A 20,676-nucleotide genomic window follows, 5' to 3' on the forward strand; every position below is an offset into this window, starting at 1 on the left:
AACTCTATCGTACAATATCATAACGGAACGTTAAACAAAAACTTTTATTGATACAGGAACTCAACATAAACTCAAAGAAACCATTGATCGGTGGCTCCTTAGCCAGGAATCGAGGATAGAATGCAGACCAACCGAAATCGAATCCAAAACAATAGTCGAAAATAAAGTCAAATCAAAAAACGAAAAAGGCACGGTGGTTTTTGTAAGGGTTCAAAGCCTTTAAGCGCAGGTCCAATAGTCAAGCCAAGCAGACGAATCTGAAGCTTATGATTTTTATTGGTTCTCTTAGCGTTGCAGAATGCGATACGAAGCCAATTGTCAAAGCATCCATAATATATGTAAATACTTTGATAAGGAGTTTTCCATTTTACCTAAAGCATTCCGAGCAATGACCCAACCAAGATCGAAACAAAAATGATAAGGAGAGTACAAAATTACTGGAAATTAAGAACAAAACTTAAACAAATTTGAATTTAAATTTGAAGCTACGCAAATGGAAAATCATTGTCAAAAGCTCCTACAATAGAACTTGAAAACTGTCTGGGAATCTATGTATATCCCACCGACACTCACGCACACACAGGCACTCGCATGCACGAAACGAAACGGAAATCATAGTGGGAAACTAAAACCGAAGTATGATTAAAGAGTTACAGTTAAAGATAGAGTTATAGATAGATAGAGATAAGAAAAAAGGTCAGAGTACATACATACATACATATCGACACGCACTAACTATTTCCATATACAGGTATGAAAGGATTCAATATCTAGTTGCATGATCATACGGGTAAATTTATACAGCATATAAGGCACGAAATGTACGATCCAATCAAAAGAGGGAGAGATCCAACAAAATGATCAAACTAATCCAACAAAAATCGACGAGAAACGAGAAACAAAATGATAGGCGATAACTGGATAACTCAGGTTCGATAACAATGCAATGGCAATGTAACGATAGCGGTAACGGTTACTATAACTGTAGCTTTTACTGTAGCTCTAACTTTATCGGTAGCGGGGCGACGCAATTAATCGATAGCTCTTGAAGGGAATCGAGGCTGCAACGCAAGCTGAAAGTGGAGCCCAGTGATCGGTGATCGATAGGCAGCGATCGGAAGACAAGATCCTTGCAGGGGAATCGATTAGAATAAAGAAAACGCAACGGAAAATCAACCTAACCGAGGCCAAAAGCAACTCAAGCCAACATATATGTATGCACATATGTATGTATATAATAATCGATGGGCCGTCGGGCCAACCAAACACAATTCAAGTACAGTTAACACATCTAGGTCTAACGACATTGGGTACAGTAGAGCCCAAAAACGCAAAAAGCTAAAGGGAAACTGAAAGGAACCGAAAGCAGTATCGAAACGAATAGGATTTGTATGGAGAAACGGAATAGGAAAACGATAAAGGAAACGTAAAGGGAAGCTCGTCAAATGGAATCAAACGCAAAAGAAGGTAAACGTAACGTAACGTAACGTAACGGAACAGTACGAAATGGAACGGAACACAAAAGACTGGAATGGAAAGGAAGGTAAAGAAAAATGCTGCGCCTGCGCTCGGAATACTTACCGTGCTCACTTTACGAACTTTGGTAGCTTGGTGTGCTGTGGTAGGTGCTGGTTGTCTTTGTATAACGCTCACCGACTCCGACTCCACCTCGACGCTCCGAATGGACATCTTCTCCTTGTTGTTGTCATCGTTGCCCTTCTCGCCGCCAACAAATAGCTCATAGCTGATGCAAGAATACGTCGGACTCTTGGCCATCTCCGGATGCAGTGCAGCCTCTTCGGCGGCAGCCGCATCCGCTGCTGCCTGAGCCTGCGCATTGGCCCGCTCCTCCAGCTTGGCCGCTTTGGCGGCGGCAGCTTCTTCCGCTTCCTACAACAATTGTGGTATTTGTGGTATTAGCGATTATGTACAGTCCCATCACTCCGCAATCTCACACATCCGGAGGATTGGAGGATTGGTGGATTGGTGGATTGGTTTTTGGGTTATTTTCAGGTTGGGAATGGGATTTCTCAATTGGGGATTTTCGGAACTGGTACATTACGAAAAGCAAAACTACGAAACTACTTTGATCGGTTATGGTTGATACATAGGTATACAGATCAAATAAAATCATAATCAGTAAGGTGCTGTGCTGGGGTTGTTTAGTTTTTGTTTAGTTTTAGGATTCGGGTTAGGATGGGTTGAGGTGTCAGGACTGGAGCTTATTTGATACATATTTATATGGATATTAATATATATATATATAGAGAGAGAGAGACAGAGAGATAGTAAGTATAGGTTGTGAGTAATTTGATTTCTTCTTTTGTTATTTCCGTTAATCGTTTTGTGATTAGTGACAGGATCGGAACTAATGGTGCACTAAAATCATAAGTAAGTACGAGTATATCTCCAAAGAGTTTACATACAAGATTATAGAATATATAATAGTATACATGGAGAGATAGAAAAGGGCAAGTTCCAGGAACTTTGAAAGCTAAATGGTTTGTGATTAGGACCAGGTCCTACGAGTATAACAGTTACTGGATGACAATATCAGACGGAACCGAGCTCGACATTTTATGCACAATGATTGAAAAGTACAGGATAGACAGAGTAGTTTTGATAAGATGTTGCGATAGTTTTGATTAGTTGATTAAGTTTCATAGACAGTTAGCTAAAGCATACGATATTAGGGCATACGATATACGATATACGATATACGATACACGATATACATACGAGTAGTCGATTCAAATTCATATTCATACTCATAATCATATTGATATTCATATTCACATGGTACATACAAAAGAAAAAAGCAAGTCTGTTGTGGTTGCTGCTGTTTTCGAGTCATTGGTACGGGTAGATATTCTCAATATTCGATCGAGTTCCGGCAGCAATCGAAATTGAAATTATCTACCGCAGCTGTTGTAGTTGTGTATGGTAGTATGGTAGTAGTATGGTAGTAGTTAGCGGTTCTGTACTGTACTTTTGTCTGTTCTTGTCCCACTGCTTGGCACTTGCACAGCTGCAGTTGCAGTTGCAGTTGCAGTTGCAGTTGCAGTTGCAGCTGCAGTTGCTGTTGCAGTTGCAGTTGTCTGGGGCAGCTGGTCTGGGTGTCTACTTACACGTATCGCCTCCTCTTCGGCAGCCTCCTCTTCTTCGGCCTTCTTTTGCAATTCGTCATACGACATGGCAACAATGGCCAAAATCAAATTCACAAGATAGAATGAACCTAGGAAGATGATGACTATAAAGAACAGCATGTGCCATGGTCCGGCGGCGCGCAACACCAGCTGGTACAGGTCCTCCCAAAAGTCCTGCGTCATCAGCCGGAACGCGGACAGGAATGCCCAACCGAACGAATCGAAGCTGGTGTAGCCGTAATTCGGATTCGGACCAAACCCCTGCAGGCACACGTAGTCGTCGTCGCATTGCCTGGTATCGCATGGTATCGCATGGAAAGTGGATAGTTGACAAGAGGTGTTTAGAATTAGAATTTGATAAATGCAATTCGATTTCGATATTGCACTTACCCCGCACCGGATATATTGCCGCACAACGGAAATGAGATGCCCTCGTCCTCGGAGTACCAATTGGAGCTATTGCGATTGTGATAGTCCCAGTTCTCGTCGGTCAGATTGCCCCAGGAGCCGTCCAGCGGGAACTTCTTGATGCACTTCTGCGTGAGCACGCCCATGTAGATCTGTAGGCCCATCAACGCGAACACCGACAGGGAGAACATGGTCAGGATTATCACATCGCGCAGATTCTTCACCGATTCGATGACGGCGCCGACGATGGTCTTCAAGCCTGTTTGTGGGATATTTCATTGGATGATAGTGTATATTTAATTTATATTTATATACATATTTATATTTATAAGCTAGTCAATAGGCAGATTCCATACCTGGCACAATGGCTACGGTTTTAAGCGCTCGCAACACCCTAAACGTTCGCAGGGCAGCTAGATTACCTAAATCTATACCCATGGTCACATAACTGCGGTTCGGATATAGATCGTTGATTTGTTGGGGCAGCAGTTACAGGTTCAGCAGGTTCAGTCAGATACAGATACGGATACGGATGTACACACATAGAATGTCATCGAGTATTAGTAATTAGAGTGCTATAGGCATGCAATTAGTTTATTCAGTTTATTTATAGAATTTGCTTCGATTTGATATTCGATTCGATATTGCATTCGATATAAATTACAAATGTTGTGGGTTCATTATTCTTTCGTTGTTCTTTGCAAAGCAATTAACTTAAATCAAACAAGTGAGTGTGTGTGTTTGTATGAATGAAAGTATATGTTTGTATGCCATAAAAAGCCCAAATGAATGCGAACTTTGACATATGCCTCTAAGCATAGGTACTAAAATAAATAAAGCTGCGACCCGGCCACGTTTATTACACATTTTGTAAATTAGCTTCACCTGGCCCACTTCCCATTTCCCGCTGTCCATAGCTCACTTTCCATTTCCCATTTCCCACTTTCCATTTCCCGCTACCCATGTCCACCGATCAATTTTCCTTCTCCGTGGCTGGCCATAAAAAAGCATATTAATAGAGCCTGCTTAGCCCCCGACCAGAAAGTGCTTCCCAGTGACCCGTCGTACGTCATCCTTTGGGAATTCTCTCGATGCTACCTGGCAGGTGGGTGGGTTAGTAGGTGAGTGGGTGAGTGGGTGGCTTGTGCACCACACACACCTACGGAAAGTGCCACTAGCAACAGTGGTTCCATTTATTTTTCATGAATATTTATCGATTTGTCTGCCATTGCGTGCACTGCTGTCGTATAATTGACCATTTTTGTTGTTGTTGATAAGTACGGTGGGCAAACGGCCAAAATGTAATAAAAAAGTTCAGAGATCTTTCGATTGGATCTGAAACTTAATTTCGAAATTTATGCTTATTAACATGGCTTTAATTTTTTAAATTTTTTAAGTAGTCAAACATTACACATAAATCGCCACCCCTTGCGTATACGTAATATTTAAGTAATTTGCACCGAATGCGTATACGCCATGTTGGCCATGTTTTTAAGATGCAATAACACGTATACGCAGCGTGGTCGGATAGCTGCTAATTGGATAGACAGTTCGATTTAACGAGCTTGAAACCCTATTTCTGGCCGAATCCTGGGCTTTCGCGGAAAGTGGCCTGCATTCGCAAACTCTGGCTCTCCGCGAAAAAAAAGAGGGGCGGAGGGAAAATGGAAAATGGGAGGAAATGCAGAATGCTTTAAGCCGGGAGCTTTAAAATGTCGTGCCTGGCATTGACGAGCCAAGGCTGCGCGTCCTGGCGGCGCCACCAGCCAAATGTGCCGCACGACATATAGTCGCCTCCTCCCTCGCTCCCCTCGTTGGCCACCCAGAAAAATACAAAAAAAAAAGAAAATAAGAAAAAGAAAAAAGTATGGCAAATAGACAGCTCCAATAAATGCTTAAAATGAAGCAGAAAGCAATGAAATGGAATTGTCACGAAACGACAAAAAGAACAAGGCAAAGCGGCAATCCCAAATACAAAGAGGAAACAAAAAAAAGGAAAAATGGGAAAGAAGAGAAGAGAAATATAAACCAAAAGCTGGGAAATGGAACAAAAATTAACTTGAGCGACCAAAAATTTGTTTATGGCATTTTTATGTGTGCGTGTGTGTGAGTGTGAGTGTGCCTGGGAAATAATCGCAGAAAATCCTGTCATGTGCCATTGTGTGAGTGTAAGTTTGAGTGTGATTGTGTGTGTGAGGGTATTTGTACAAGTATGTGTATGGTTGGGCGCGTCATTAGAAACGGCAAAAATAAATCAATAAAAATGCTCCGTTAACACGACTTTTTTTGTTTTTCCCCCCATCGCGTGTAACGTATAATTCTATAGAATTTCTATGGCCATAGCTGCTTTTCTTGTGGCTGCCCCTTCTTTTTTTTTCCTTTTTTTTTTGTTTTTTTTGTTTTGCCGTTTTTATTATTTTCCAACTGCTGACTCTAATGAATGTAATTCCATTTGCTATTTGCTCCTGTGGCCCCGTTCATTTTAATTCGGCTTGAGTTCCACTTTTGAATACTTTCGTTGGCCTCTACGCTTTGATTAATTCGGAAAATTCCCCCCCGTTCACATGTACCTGTATTTATATTAATTCATTTTATTATTGCCAAGTCAGCCAGCAATGCACTTTACTTTGCATGGTTTCATTTATGCTTCTATCTTTTGGCAAAAGTTAAATTTTTTCGAATGAAAAATGCATGACATTCCTTGTCCCCAGGAACATATGCACGTTTTTTATGCCCCATGAGTTCTTTGCGATTTTCAACTGTGCCATTAGCACAGTTTGAGCTCATTTCTGGCATTACAGATGCTGATAGAACACACTGCAGTCCCTTTGATTGCATTTAATGGGCCAGAAGCATGTGCATGTATGCAAATGTGTGTAAATGTCTGTAAATCGGTTAACGCCGCATTCCGCCTTCTTGTTTTTTTTTATGTATTTTTCACTTTTTCGCTTTCATTGATTGACTCAGCTGGATGCTGCTAATTGCCCGACTCCCACGCACACTTGTGCATGGGTATATACATGTACATGTGTATGTGTTAGTAGTACGGGCACGATTATGTTAATGAAGTGTGCGCGTGTGTGGGTGTGTGAATGGTTTGCATAAATTGATAATAATAATAAATATTATAAGCAAATAGCGCTAATTTGTAAACTTGGAACGGAAAATGAAATAAAAAAATTCATAGAACAGAAAACATGGCGTGGGAAAATGGGTAGAAAATTCGGATTGAGTAAGTGTTTCGGTTTGGGTGGGCTGCTATATTCAGATTCGTGTGACTACGGCTTATACGATGGATGATTCAGTTACGATACGAATACGAAAGCAAATCGTAAGTCAAAGGCAACGCAAAAAAGAAGAGCTGCTCCTCATAGATGATACATTGGTGCGAAAGATACGGCTAGGCACCAAAAAAATACATTTATTTACAAATGATTTCGTTTTAATGAAAGTACTGCTTCATGGCTTGAAAATAGTTATAATTTCAATTATATTTCAATATTTTGTTGGTGCCTAGGCGGTAATGCAATGGATAATTGTAAGCGTGATATACGACGAATGGATGATAATTCAATGATTTTATTCAATTGAATTAGGTAATATATAATATTATATATAGGTTTATATAACTCACGCTAAAGCTATTACTACGAAGTCCAGCCAATTCCATGCATCTCTAAGATACGTAAACGGGCATAAAATGAAACCTCGTGCCATCACTTTAACAGCTGATTCAAATGTGTAGATTCCGGTGAATATCACCCTAAAAACGAATTGAATTTCGAAATGCAATTTGTTGTTTGTTGTCTTCTTGGCTTTTATGCACTTCAAATGTAGCTTGAAATGTTGATTTTTTTTTTTGGATTTTTGATTTTTTGGTTAGACTGCCTTAGAGCCTTAGATGATTGTAAGTAAGAAAAAAGAACGTGAACAACAGACACACAAAAACTAAAACCAATTGTTAAAGGTTGACCAAGAAAATAGAAATAAAAGTTGTTTGCAAGTGGTGGACAAGTTGCGCTTAAAAGTAGGCTACACTTCTCCTGGCTCCCAATTTCGCTGCTCTCCACAATTGCATCCAACGTTGTCGTTTACCATTTGCATTTCGGTTTGTTGTCGTTGTCCAAGGATTTACCGAAACTTCATTGTTACACGTACTCGTTAAAACTAACTTAAGTGATTAGCCTAGCCATTTGCATCAGGTTGTGCGAATGATGCCACAACCTCAACCAGAGATAGTATCTGCATTTTAGATTCACAAATTGCCTTTGCTTTTGTCCTAGATTTATGTGTCCTACAGTCACCTTCACTCACCTAGCAGTTCAAAGAGTCAACACACACACACACACACCAGGAAAATGTATCACAACAAGTTATATCCATACTTATTCAAAAACTTTTGCTAAATAATCAGTAAATTCACTTACAAGTTGTACTTTCGATAATGACTTAAAAACAATTGCTTCCTTACTTTAATAAATTACATCTGCAAAGTACTAAAACGAAACTTTGCTAATTGAGTTTCTGAGAAGTATTCCAAGTGATTGAAATTAACCCATTATATTCCATAATCACAGCAGCATTGCCTGGGTGCACAGGTACTGAAAGAAATGCCTAGCATTCCGCATTCCACATCAAAAGGACACTTGGACTATACAAGTGCTCGAGCGTCCTAATTACTGAATTGCAGATGCAGATAGACAATTGTCAATGTCAATAATGGTTAATACTTAACCACAAACCGCTTGTGTGTTTGTGGGCGATGCTGTTGTGGTGCTGTGTGTGTGTGGGCGTCAGATCAATAGGGCGACCTTCGGCCAGCTGGCCACCTCACCTCATCCTCAGCCTCACCCCCTGCTGTTATGCCCCCCGCTGCCCGGTTAGCCATTTGACAGATTTCAGCCAGCATTTCAGACACTGCTCGTTGTCCTTTGGGCGCCGCAACTAGTTTAAAGTCGCTGCAGGGGGCGGTTGCTGGAAGGGTGGGGTTGGGGGGTGCTGGGAATGCGTCTGACCTAGGCCCCAATGCCTGTGAAGGACACTTGAGCTGTGTTTTAATTGCAGGTATTATGTCTTTCTTAGGGGCCTGCACAAGTGTGACCCCTGCACCGTGGAAAACAATGGAGCAAATGGTATTCAATCAGTGGGGTAGCCATAGAATAGGACATGAATGGCTTGTAATGCCTAGAAATATAGGCTTTAATTTGGAATAACTCATTCTATCTTCTAAAATCAGCATTTCTGATTTATTTGGCTTCTATCTGATATATAAGTTTGGTAAGTTTGGCTTCTATCTGATATATAGGAAGCTGATACATGGGAAGTTCAGTGGAGAATACAAAATGGGCTTGCAAATACACTGCTGTTAGTTGCGGAATGTATTTCTCTCTCTGCATCACTCTCTCCCTCTCCCTCTCCCTCTCTCTCTTTCTCTCTCTCTCTCTCTCTTTCTCTCTCGCTCTCTATCTCGCTCCCACTCTCTCGACCCACTTTGAGGGGTCCTCTGGCTTTCCTTTCCTTTCCTTTCTCCGGTGGTTCCGCACATTCATACTTTCCCTTTTCCCGGTGTGTGCGTGTGTGTTTCCGTGTGTTGCAAGTTATGCAGCACCTGCTGTTTAGGCATACCATACAATACCATTCCATCTCATCCCCTATTTCCTCAACCCTCCAGTGCGTGCAGCCCTTAGCCAAGTTCAAGTGGCGTTTCCGCTTGCACTTCCATCTGGCTATCTGGATATCTGGCTATCTGGCTATCTGGCAGCCATCTGCTGCTCTGTATTCCTATGTCTTCAGTCTGTAGTCTCTCTCTATCTTAGGGTGCTCGATTCTGATACCAAATCTGCGACAATAACTTTGATATCAGCTAGAAAAATGACGTAACTCTTTTCACTTTACATATTGCTTGATTGGCGCTGTGCGCTCTCATCAAAGCATTTTTGCTCGCTTGGCTTTCCTTAAGTTTGTTTTCGCTAGAGTTTACTAATATAGTTTACCTATGTACAAGTTACGGCTACGTATACGCAATGCTTTTCAATTGTTGTTCTATGATAAACGACTTCTAGATGAGCACTAATCGAATCGATTCTAGCTAAATGTCAAATCGATTGCGAGTCGACTAAGTGAATAGAGAGAGACAAATGTCCTGTCGAAACATGGAAGTTCTATCTATTTATAATTTATATATGTATCAACTGTTCTAAGGATATGAGTTTTCTAAGTCAGCTAATTACCACACAAAAGTCTACTTTACTTTTACCCCAGAGCGATTGGCAAAAAGTACGATACGAACCCCTTATGCAAAATGGTATATTCTCTAGAACTAAATTCGATTATACGGGGGATCTTAACTAACTTTATATAGTTCTATAGTTTACATAGATACGATGATCGAAACGAACTAAGTTATTTTGCTAGTTGGAATAATTTTGGGGGTGTTTTAGTTTACAATAAGGTATACTTAATACATATTCTTGAGCAATTTACATAAGTTTCATCTATGGATATAAATATATAAAAATTGAAGTTGTATGATCTAAGCGTGTGTGTGTGTGTAGGGTAAATATTAATAAACTAGGTAGCTAGGAGTTAACTACGGAGCAAAGTTACTTCGTTTACAAATGATATAACGATTGAATTTAATTCGAAACGTGAACAAACCAAAACCAACCAGCTCGACTGGTTCGGTCCCAGCTGGACCTCTACGAGTACCCGATGTTCGGGATCGGGATCAGGATAGTCGGTTATCGGTTATCGGAGGGATTTGGATGCCCAACCGCGGATGGACTAGCGAGGCGAATTTACAGTTGAAATGAATCATTTGAATGGATCTGAGATTGTTGGGACGCGAGTGGTGGCTCTATGATCGAGTTATCGAATAGTTATCGAACGATCGAATATTGTTACGCAAAGTTACGCACGACAGAAACGAGTACGGATATGAGCATATACATCGATATATATGTATAGTATATAAATAGTTAGTAGACTGAAGTTAGGTATGTATGCAGTTTGATGCGATAGTGGTGTCATATCATACAAGAGCGGATGCACTCAACGGATCTCGGTTCCCAATGAACTGGCCATCGCCGAGTGTTCGTACCACTACTAGAATGCATCATGATATCAAGGCTCTCTTACTGGAAATGGCTTTAGCTACCTAGGAAAACTTTACTTTACTCGACATCGTTACCTTCGCCTGCGTGGGTCATAAAGATTGATTAGACAGAGTTAAATGGTTTGGTTGTTTTTTTTACATATAGTTATAGTACATAGGTTTGCATATCGATTGCACTTTGGTTTGTTGCTGTTTTTCGATTTCTTTTCGTTTGGCTTTTGTGGAAATCATAGAGGAAAGAAATTCAAGTTTCACCTAAATACACATCTCCATAAATATCGAAAAAGTTACATATAGTATATATTTTTGTATAATATATTGTTTAAATATAGTTAGGTATGTCGATTATATAGCACATAGGTATATAGATGTTTATATACTTATATGACTAGTACAGCGTATAATTAATAACATTAATTATAAAAGATTCATAAACGAAAGACGGAAAACAGAAACCAAATGAAATAAGTTTCGAAAATCAAATGTATCTAATGTAAAGGGAACCAAATCAAGTGTCTTCGGTTGGCAATTACACTTATACATACATATATATAGTAGTATGTGGTTAGATAAATTAGATATATGGGTATGCATATAGGGCGGCTGACTGGCTGGGCGTACTTACTCAGTGGACTCAACCGTGGGCGTTGTCGGCATTATCATCAGGATGCAGTTGACGAGAATTGTGGTGATGATGAATAGGGAAAATAATGGATGCACTAGAATGTAAATGGCCACACGACGTATCGGATTGAATGGATCGAGCAGCCACATTGCTTTTGATGCAGAAAAGCGAAAAATATCTTTTCCTTTGCTTACAACTACGAATGTCTGCAAGAGAGCGTTGATATATATTGCATGGGATCAATATCGTTGGCTTACGCTTGGGGAATCTATCAGATTGGAGTACGGAAACTTACCAGTACATTGCTGTAGTAGGGATCGATATCCTCGAGAGGAGTGGAGGCCAATTCCGGCGGGAAGCTGCCCTGCAATCGAACAGGTATTGGCACACCCTGTTCAAGTGTAGGATCCGGTTGTGGACCTTCATCCTCGTCCTCGTCATCATATCGGATCTGCACAGAATGGTTTGGTCAACAATACATTAGCAAGGACTTTCGTATAAATCGCGTATAACACCATTATCACGCGGCACGACGACTGAGCCCCGAATTGAAAACTCAAAACTCAAAAACGGAATTGAAAGTATCGACAAATCATAAGTAGGTTGGGCAACATCAATTTCAAGCGCTTTAGATTCGAATTGAAAAATTTCGTGATGGTTTCAGTTTTGCATATCATTTGCTTTGTTTCTACACATATATATTTATATACATATATGCTATAAAGGGTATTGTTACTATATATATAAAGTATATATACACGGTGATAGAGAAAGCAAAGGGATGGGAGACAGTTTGGCGTTTTGGGTTTTTTCGGGCAGATTGATTTAGCAGATTGGGTTGGTATGCAAAAGTAACACCAAGTCGCTTGGACCAATATATCTGGGTTACACATTTTTTTGGGCGCTTCGCCATTCGATTCGTTTCATCTTCATTCAGATTCATCATTGTTTTGCTTTTTTGTCAGGTTTAAAGTAATGGAAATAAAATGGAACGGAAACGGAAATGTTCATGGAAACGGAAAAGAAAACTAAGGTAACCAGTGTTGGACAAGGTCCTTTTCCATGTGTGAGTGTGTGTGTATATGTGTGTGGAAATACATATGTGGCATGCCCTTTAGGAACTAAAAGGTGTGTCCAGTGTGGGAAAACGATTAGCTAGAGTGCGAAAACACTAGACTATACTACGCTTTACGTTCTACGTTTTACGGATTGGGATTGGAAATGGGAATGGGTTACATAGAGGATCACAAGCGGGATTCTTGGGTGGATGGTACTCAATGTCGTACTGGGTTTTCCCACTTCCATTTCTGATTGCCCAGACAAACATTATTCTTGCATGTTGTGGCAACTTTTAATTGCCGTATGACAATATTTGGCCCCTGTGACGACTGCCTTGGGTTCGTGGGCTACCATACGATACCATACGATACCATACCATGGCATACCATATACCTCTGTATCGATTTCGGTCAGACGCGCTTAGTCGCAACTGAAACGTAGCAGTTTTACTTTCCACGGATACGCGGACACGTGCAATGCCAAAAGCAATATTAAAGAGTCCAGAGCCAAAAGCACAAGAACTCTAACGTCACTTTATGAAACGTACGTATCGTTCGATTCGCCCTCTCGCTCTCTCCATATATAGTATATATAAAACATATATGGCTATAGCTATAGCTATAATATATAGCTGCGACCCACTGTATGTACACGATAGAGAACTAGTATATGCCACAGGCAGAAGGGGAAGAGGAGCAGGCCAGAAAGCGAGAGGGAGAGCGAGAGAGAGCCACAAAAGGAAAACTAAAGGAAAAATTCCATAATAGTTGGCTTGGCGTGACAATTAGATTGTCTGTGTGAGTGTGTGTGTGTTTGTGTTGTGTGTGTGGTGGAGCCGTGGCTTTGACGCAATTGCGGCACTCTCACCACGACACCAAAACCACACGGACACGGAGTTGGTGGTTTGAGGGGCGGCATACGGGGGGCGGTGGGCGTGCCTCTTTAAACAGCCAACTGGAGTCTATATTTAAACTAATAAAAGGCAAGCCGCAAACTGGAGCGACAGAGAGGCAGAGTGGCAGAGTGGCAGATGGTTGGATATGGCAGCCGGTTTCCACCGGACATAAGTCGTGCGTCCTCGCGCTTTCGCCATTCCGCGTACCGATTACAAATTTATGACGCACCGTGGACGCAATGGTTCGCCATTGAGGTTAGGTTGCGGTTAACTAACCGCCAGTTAAGGAACATTATCTTGTCCAACCATGGAGATCAGATGGGAAAATTCAGGCTTTGCTGGGTTATATTAAAAGCTAAGGGGTTTATAAATAAAGAAATATTAAATAAAAGGGAGAGCATTTAAGCGAGGACTTGGAAAAATTAATTTTCCACAGTGGATATTCAAAATAGAATCGGGATAGTATCGGATACATAGATACATAACGATTGCAATTGGAAGAGTGGGAGTAGAAAAGGATTCGTTGCGTGGGAGGGAGGGAAATAAAGGAATTAGAGAAAGTAGCTATGAGAGAGAAAGTTTTTCATGCGCCATGCAACGTCAACCACAACCACAACGACATGCACACACTCCTTAAGCACACGCACTTTCACACACACGTATGTAAATGTATGTATGTGTACACATTCACACACAGGCACACCTTTAGCGAAATAGCAAGTGGGGGGTTTTTGTGGAGCAGAGCGGTATACTGGATTTGGAGCTGGATTTCTGGGGTTCGGGGTTCATTCTACAGTATGTCTGAAGCCAACTACAAATGATAGTTCAAACCGAAATGTAACCGAAGCTGATAAACCTTTGATAATGATATTCATATTCATATTCATCTAACGCTAGGAAATAACTAACGCAAAAGGCCAGGCCCCAAGATATTGCTGGGAAAATGGGTCTATTGTATTGAACTACATGCTTTGTGTTCGATTGGGGTTTTGGGTTTTTAATCCCAGCAATATTTGGGGGTTGGGTTGTTTGTGGCCCTAGCTCCGAATCAGGCTGTGGCTGTCCTTGGATGAGATACTTTTAGTTACTTTGAGTTACTGTGAGATACTTTGACATAGTTTTAGTTACTTTGAGATACTTTGTCTGGCACTTACTCGATTCACCTCCCACAACTTACAGTACGCTGGCCATTGGTTGACTCATCTGTTTGCTTGACTTCTCCTGCGTTTCAGTTTCAGTTTCACTTTTAGTTTAAGTTTCTGTTTTGTTTTTAATTGGTTTTCATGTAATCGTTTCTATCGTTCGGAATTTATATACGAATTTCGTCGGATGCGTGGCAATGCAAAAATTTGCGCTCCAGGGAAATCTTTGCGTATTGCTCGCCGCATTGAAAATCATCAGACATCTGCATAGTATGGTCAAAAGAAACGAGTTCCTAGCCCTGCATTTCAATCCCTAGCACCTAGCAACTAGCATTTAATCAAAGGGTTCGGAACTGCATGTGGTTTTGGGATCGGGTGGTTAAGTGTATATATATATATAGGCATATATGTCTTACATCTGCTCACATTGAGAACATCAAATAGTACGCATACACACACAAATTACTCAAGTATTAGCCGGCAAAAACATATACAGATACACATATAGTAGATACGGTTACAGATACACCTAGTTGGGGTCCTTGTTTTGCCATTAATATTTCTCGATGCACCCAAGTCAGGACATCAGGCCGTATCAATGCGTGTGTATTAGTGTGTGTATTAGTGTGTATGTGTTTGTGTGTTAGCGGCTTTGATTCCTGCCTTGGGGCCCTTAAGCTCCTTAGCCACTCGAGGCACTCAGTGATTGCGGGGACTCCACCTTGATAAGTAATTGAAGCCGCCGGGCAGTGTCAATAACTATGGCAATGCCAAATGGCAGGCGGCGGGAGACAAAGGGATATATATACTATATACACATGTATCCTGAAGCGGTATATGTAACAGCAGTAGGTAAAGTAAAGGAAAAAAGTTTGAGCTCCTCATCGGCCAGCCGAAGTACAATGAAGGTCCTTGCGCGGTTTCTGCTCTAGCTTCAATGTTTTTGAGGAGAATCGGGTGTTAGAGGTTATAAGCAAATTAGATTTTCTTTATATACAAGTTCCCTTATTAGATCCTGGGCAATAATCAAGCTAAAAGCACAATTATCGGACTGTCAATGTTATAAACAAGGAATAGCGAGCTGCTGCAAGGATCCACAAGCAAAAGCTGAGAAAAGCAATAAAGTTGAAAGCGTATTTCCAGCTGCATGGGAATTGTTGGTCTTGTTTTTCTATTGAAGGGTGAGCTTTTGGGTTTTCTTTCGTTTGGCCTTATTCGATTTGCATTAAGATATAGAACGGCAAAGATATAGTACGAGCTTGCGATAGTTTACGATATACATAGATAGATAGGCTACACTTATAGAACGGATACAAAGATACATAAGTTGTAGATACTGGGTACGAAATTGGTAATATACACAGATACACAAATACACACACTGGTGTGTGTGTGTGTGGTGTGTGCTGAAGGGACGGGGGGCGGGGGGTTCTGGATCAAACTGGGCTAAGTGGCGTGGATTGGCTGGCTTGATTGGTAAGTTGCAGCAGTTGCACAAAGAAAACGAGGCAACAACAACAACAACGGAAAATGGCAAACGGAAAATTGTTCGGCTAAAGGAAAACGATTTGTGGCAATAAAGTCGGAACTGAAAAAGGCACCAAAATAAGGTGAAATCATAAAACTTTTCCTTCGATTCAGATTAAGATTGAGATTCAGATTCTCTCCCGAGGCGTATGTGTGTGTGTGTGTGTGTGGGTGTGTTTTTCAAAGGTCGGGAAGTCTTGGGTGGAAAATTGGTGGGTGGGTGGGTGGTTTGGGTTTTTATTTGGGTGGTTTCTAGTTTTTTTTTGTTCTGAGCAAAATCTTACTTCTTTTTGTTTTTTCTTGCGACCATATTGCGGCTGAAAGAAGATTCGGATTTGGTATTTGGTTTAGGGCATTCATTACGAGCATTTATCAAGTTCAAGTAAAAAGTAGCGTAGTAGTAGAGTAAAGTTCACATTCATGTTCGTTTTGGATTTAGATTTGGATTTAGATTTTGATTTTGATTTTGGTTGGGTATTTCGTAATTTGTTTTTGATTGCATTATGCAAGCGCCGAATTTCGAATTTCGCATTTCGTCATTCATTATTGATCGTTTTTATACAGTATATTGATATTTATAAACATTGTAATATTCATTCATTTTTTTTGGTCCAGACAGCGGCGCGCAAAAGTTTCGTTGAGAGAGAGCGTTCAAAAAGTAGAGAGAAAGTTGTAAATGAAACGGAAGAAGAGTACACGAAAGAAAAAACAAACGGTAGAAAGTGGTTATGTAGGCGAGCAGTTTTCAGTTTTTCAGTTTTTTTTAGTTTTTCAGCATTATGTCAGGGGATAATACATATGGGATATCGTATACGATATTCGAATACGATATCTAACAATTTCATTTGCGCATCCTCGCAATGCAAAATGCAAAATGCTAAATTCAAGGATCATGTTTATCTGTATATCATGTGTTTACTGTATTGATTCTCCATTGGTTTCTATATATTTCTATAGCTAGTGTGGTTGAGTCTGTGTTTGCATTTTGTGACTGTTTGTTTTTTTAATGGGTGCTCAGAGGTCGGAGAGGGACAGCGATAGAGATAGAGACAGATACAGAGACAGAGACAGAACTAGACTTAGGATTGAAAAGTTGAAAGTTAAAAGTGGAAAGTTAGTTGAGGTGCGCATGGGCTAAGTCGTGGCTTTTCTATGTGTGTGGGTGGCTTATGACAATGCGCTTGAATGGTTTTTACAAGATTTCATAGCTACGATCAGCTTGGGTCGATGAAGCTATACTCTTTAATGGATCCATAATGGCACATATCCTCGTTGGCAATTGCTGGTGCTTCAACTACAATAGTTGGCATTTAGATTTTCTGATTCACGGAATTTTGGTGCTTTGCTTTCTGCTATGAGTGCTGCAGCAAATAGAATCCTTGCCTTCATTCATTTAGTATTTATTCATTCGATTTCTTGCCAGCCTCCATTATTAATAGCATTAGTCTATACATCAGTATATATTTTTGATTGTCGACTCCATTTGTTTTTGAGTTTTTGATGATTCGATTGTTGATGGTCTGATATTGAAACTGAATACTGGCACTAATGATTGGTACACGTATTCACAGGCGAGTAGACTATTTACAGGACGGAATACCAGAAGATTTGCTGAGTGTGCTGAGACAAGGAGGACATGGGTTTCATGGACATGGACGCAGACTTGGCCAGTGGTTTCTATACCCAAGCCATTGAAGCTGGTTAAATGAAATCGAAAGAAATCGATAATCGGTAATCGAAAATCGAAAATCGAAACGAAACGAAAATGAAGAATATAACTAAAGAGTTTGTAGCCGTCGACAAGTAGAATACGATAACGTTAACGATACGACAATGATAATGTAAAATCGTTTTTGGGGTTGCTGGCATTAAAAAATAATATATATGTTTACGCAATAATACAAAACAATTGATTAGGTAATCGGAATTAGGATACACATTAGAACACATTACGAAGCCAATGGGTTACAGAAAACACAGTTCTTACTCTCCAAATAGATAAAACAAGTAAACAAACCAACAAACGAACAAACACATACAACGATTATGGCAGGAAAGAATTTTACAGATTCGATAGTAATACGATATCGGTACGTACAGAGCATATAGGTGGTTGGATTTTTGGGTTAGATTTTTGGGTTATATTATGCTGAATACGAATACAAAATACGAGGAGTACATACAACCAAAGAAGTAAATCAGAAATCAGAAATCACTGTACTATTCTTTTAGACACTTTTACGTTTTGGAATTTTGTTGAACATAAAAATGAAGAAAATGAACTTAGAATCGAAACAAAGTTCGGTAGGTGGACGTTTATGCTGTTCTATGTTCATGTACTTGAGTTCAGTTGTAATGGGGTCTCTTAGCTACGATAAAAGATAAAAGTGGGTGAAATGATGGCTGAGATTACGAAAACAGTAGACAGTAGACAGTTAATAGTAGAGGTCCAGGTAGATGGGTCAGAGAAAGATACATAAGATCTGCTTGGTTTGCATTTGGGATTGTTCGTTTACGGATTGGATGGCGGGGCTCAAGCACAGTGGATATTAGGGTGACGTGACTCTGAGATACATACGTATAACGATCGATGGATTCAATGGGTAGTAGCTGAATTTACAGAGGCGGATATGAGATACTGAAGGGGTTTTTAGATGGATATACGAGTATAAAGAGAACTGTAGACACAGAGGCATTTGATATTTGATATACAGATACGTATACGGAGGATGACTGCTTGTGAATTGGATGCTTTCTTTTCATGTTGATAACTTCGGGTGGATATGTGTGTGTATGGGGTTAGTAAGTAGAACATATTCGAGTATTTGGTATATATATATATTATATAAAATAGACGTTCAGGCTTAAGTTGAAGCACGAACAAAAGCGCACAGTAGCGGCAATCGGTTATCGGTTATTGGTTATCGGCCATCGCTGATCTTAAATCGATCTGCAATCAGCTTCGACCGTTTGGCATTCGATCTCAATTGGAAGTCAATTCACTTAGACGTAGAGAGAGAGATACACATATTGATACTGATACGGATACGGATACGGATACAGATACTGATACAGATACAGCTAAATAGTAGTAGAGTAGGCACACAAAATGGAGAAAACTAAGCGCACATTCAGCTAGAAATAATTACCACCTCTCCCTCGGCTCTCTTTCTTTCCAGCTCCTTCTGCTTTTCATGTTCAGCGGCAATGCGTTGTTCGATTTGCACCAATGATTCGCGGGTAAAGGGACGGAACAAACTGCGTTCTTCCTCAGATATCGAGTCGGAATCTTCTGTCATTGTCTATGCGGCCAACGATGAGAGCCTTAGATTTCCAAGGCCTGTGAAAGAATAGACGGAAAATATTACTAAATAGAAATTACTTCATTAACAGTGTCTTACAGCAAAGCTTACAGTGCTATTATTAAATAATAAAAACTTCAATGCATTAAGTGCGTAATTAATATAGGTTCATATAAATAATGGTATATAATACTTCTATAGGGTATACATGGAGTTTACTTACATGAGGCACATGGATGTCGCCTGCTACATTAAAGCTACAACTATATCCGAGGCGCCATGTTCGATTAGCGCCCGCCGCTTAGCACGATGCTGCAAGTAGATAATGGGTAAATTAAACGCATTAGTTAGAGCCACAGCCACGCTATTAAAAGTTAGTTATAGATTAGCGAAAAGGTTGCGACCTGAAGCTAGCACATTGATCCCACGGAGAGTGGAGAGTGGAGAGTGGATGTCGAAACCTCAACAGCTGACTAATTGGATTACCGCAGGCGGCGATTCGCATTAAATGAAATGCAATCAAAAGTGAAATGCAACAAACAAAAACAATGGCCAATCAATAAACGCCAGCACGCACACGCACGCACACACACACACACCTGCGTTTTTTGATATCGCGACGTATGCAGCATTTAAACTACGGTAGACTTTTTAGCTCGGAGTCGAGAGAAAAAAATGGGATGAAGTGAATTGAGCTTTATACTTATGACTTTATTTACGCCGCTCACCTGTTTTTGATTTTATATTAACTTCGAAGAAATAATACAAATAATATGAAATACGGGATAAAATCCAATGGGATCTAGATTCGGTTACGGATGGTCCCGCGGTATTCGGATATTGGGCTTACATAAGCAGCCTCCGCTAAGGTCAAAGCACTCTTTTTTGATTTGCCAATCCGGCTGCGTGTGTGTGTGTGCGCGCCACTGTATGTGTGTGTGTATCGAGCATAAAAGTAGGTCAGTTCGATATTTCGCCACACTCACTCACACACACACACTCAGCCACAGAGGCATGAAGCATAGGCAAGCGTTGTCACACACACACACAGAGAAGCAGTGGATGTGGCAATAGGAGCATATATTTATGTGTGTCTGTTTCCATTCATGACACTCGCAAAATCCTGTTTGCCGAATTAATTTTTGGTCATTCGCTGGGTCGATGAGTCATGCGGAAAACCGCAAACAAAAATTGAAGTACAAAAGAAAAAAAACCCCGAGCCGGAATTTGTGTCAATATGCAAATGACACATGGCAAACACATGAGCGAAACGCAGTGAAGTTTTCCTTAGCCCACCAAGGTATCGATTTGGCGTTGGAACACAGAATATCTGTTAGCTTATTAAATGTTCAACAAAAGTCGAATGGAAAAAAAGGACTAAAAAGGCCAAAAAAACAAACAGCAAAAAACTGAACGAAGTTTGCATGTTGTTAGTCAATGAATTTTGCATGGGAGAGC

At 40.4% G+C, this 20,676-nt stretch overlaps 1 protein-coding gene across 50 annotated transcripts in view; it reads right to left on the reverse strand.

The window, feature by feature from the left end:
• The window catches only part of LOC120457181 (sodium channel protein para), a 57,343-nt gene that overhangs the window by 35,649 nt on the left and 1,018 nt on the right, over positions 1–20,676 (reverse strand). For 25 of the 50 annotated variants that reach the window (XM_039644522.2, XM_039644514.2, XM_039644494.2 and 22 more), the window contains exons 2-11: positions 19,442–19,530; positions 19,066–19,256; positions 16,201–16,233; positions 11,589–11,744; positions 11,294–11,499; positions 7,189–7,317; positions 3,911–4,002; positions 3,537–3,813; positions 3,129–3,438; positions 1,582–1,890 (exon numbers count right to left, since the gene is read on the reverse strand). In XM_039644522.2, the coding sequence (XP_039500456.1) occupies positions 1,582–1,890; positions 3,129–3,438; positions 3,537–3,813; positions 3,911–4,002; positions 7,189–7,317; positions 11,294–11,499; positions 11,589–11,744; positions 16,201–16,233; positions 19,066–19,215 (1,662 nt within the window). In that variant the 5' untranslated portion in view covers positions 19,216–19,256; positions 19,442–19,530. The remainder of the gene's footprint in view (positions 1–1,581; positions 1,891–3,128; positions 3,439–3,536; positions 3,814–3,910; positions 4,003–7,188; positions 7,318–11,293; positions 11,500–11,588; positions 11,745–16,200; positions 16,234–19,065; positions 19,257–19,441; positions 19,531–20,676) is intronic. The other 25 variants (XM_039644506.2, XM_039644525.2, XM_039644526.2 and 22 more) reach the window with 4 other exon arrangements.

Source organism: Drosophila santomea, chromosome X (assembly GCF_016746245.2).
Source record: "Drosophila santomea strain STO CAGO 1482 chromosome X, Prin_Dsan_1.1, whole genome shotgun sequence".
NCBI lineage: Eukaryota > Metazoa > Arthropoda > Insecta > Diptera > Drosophilidae > Drosophila > Drosophila santomea.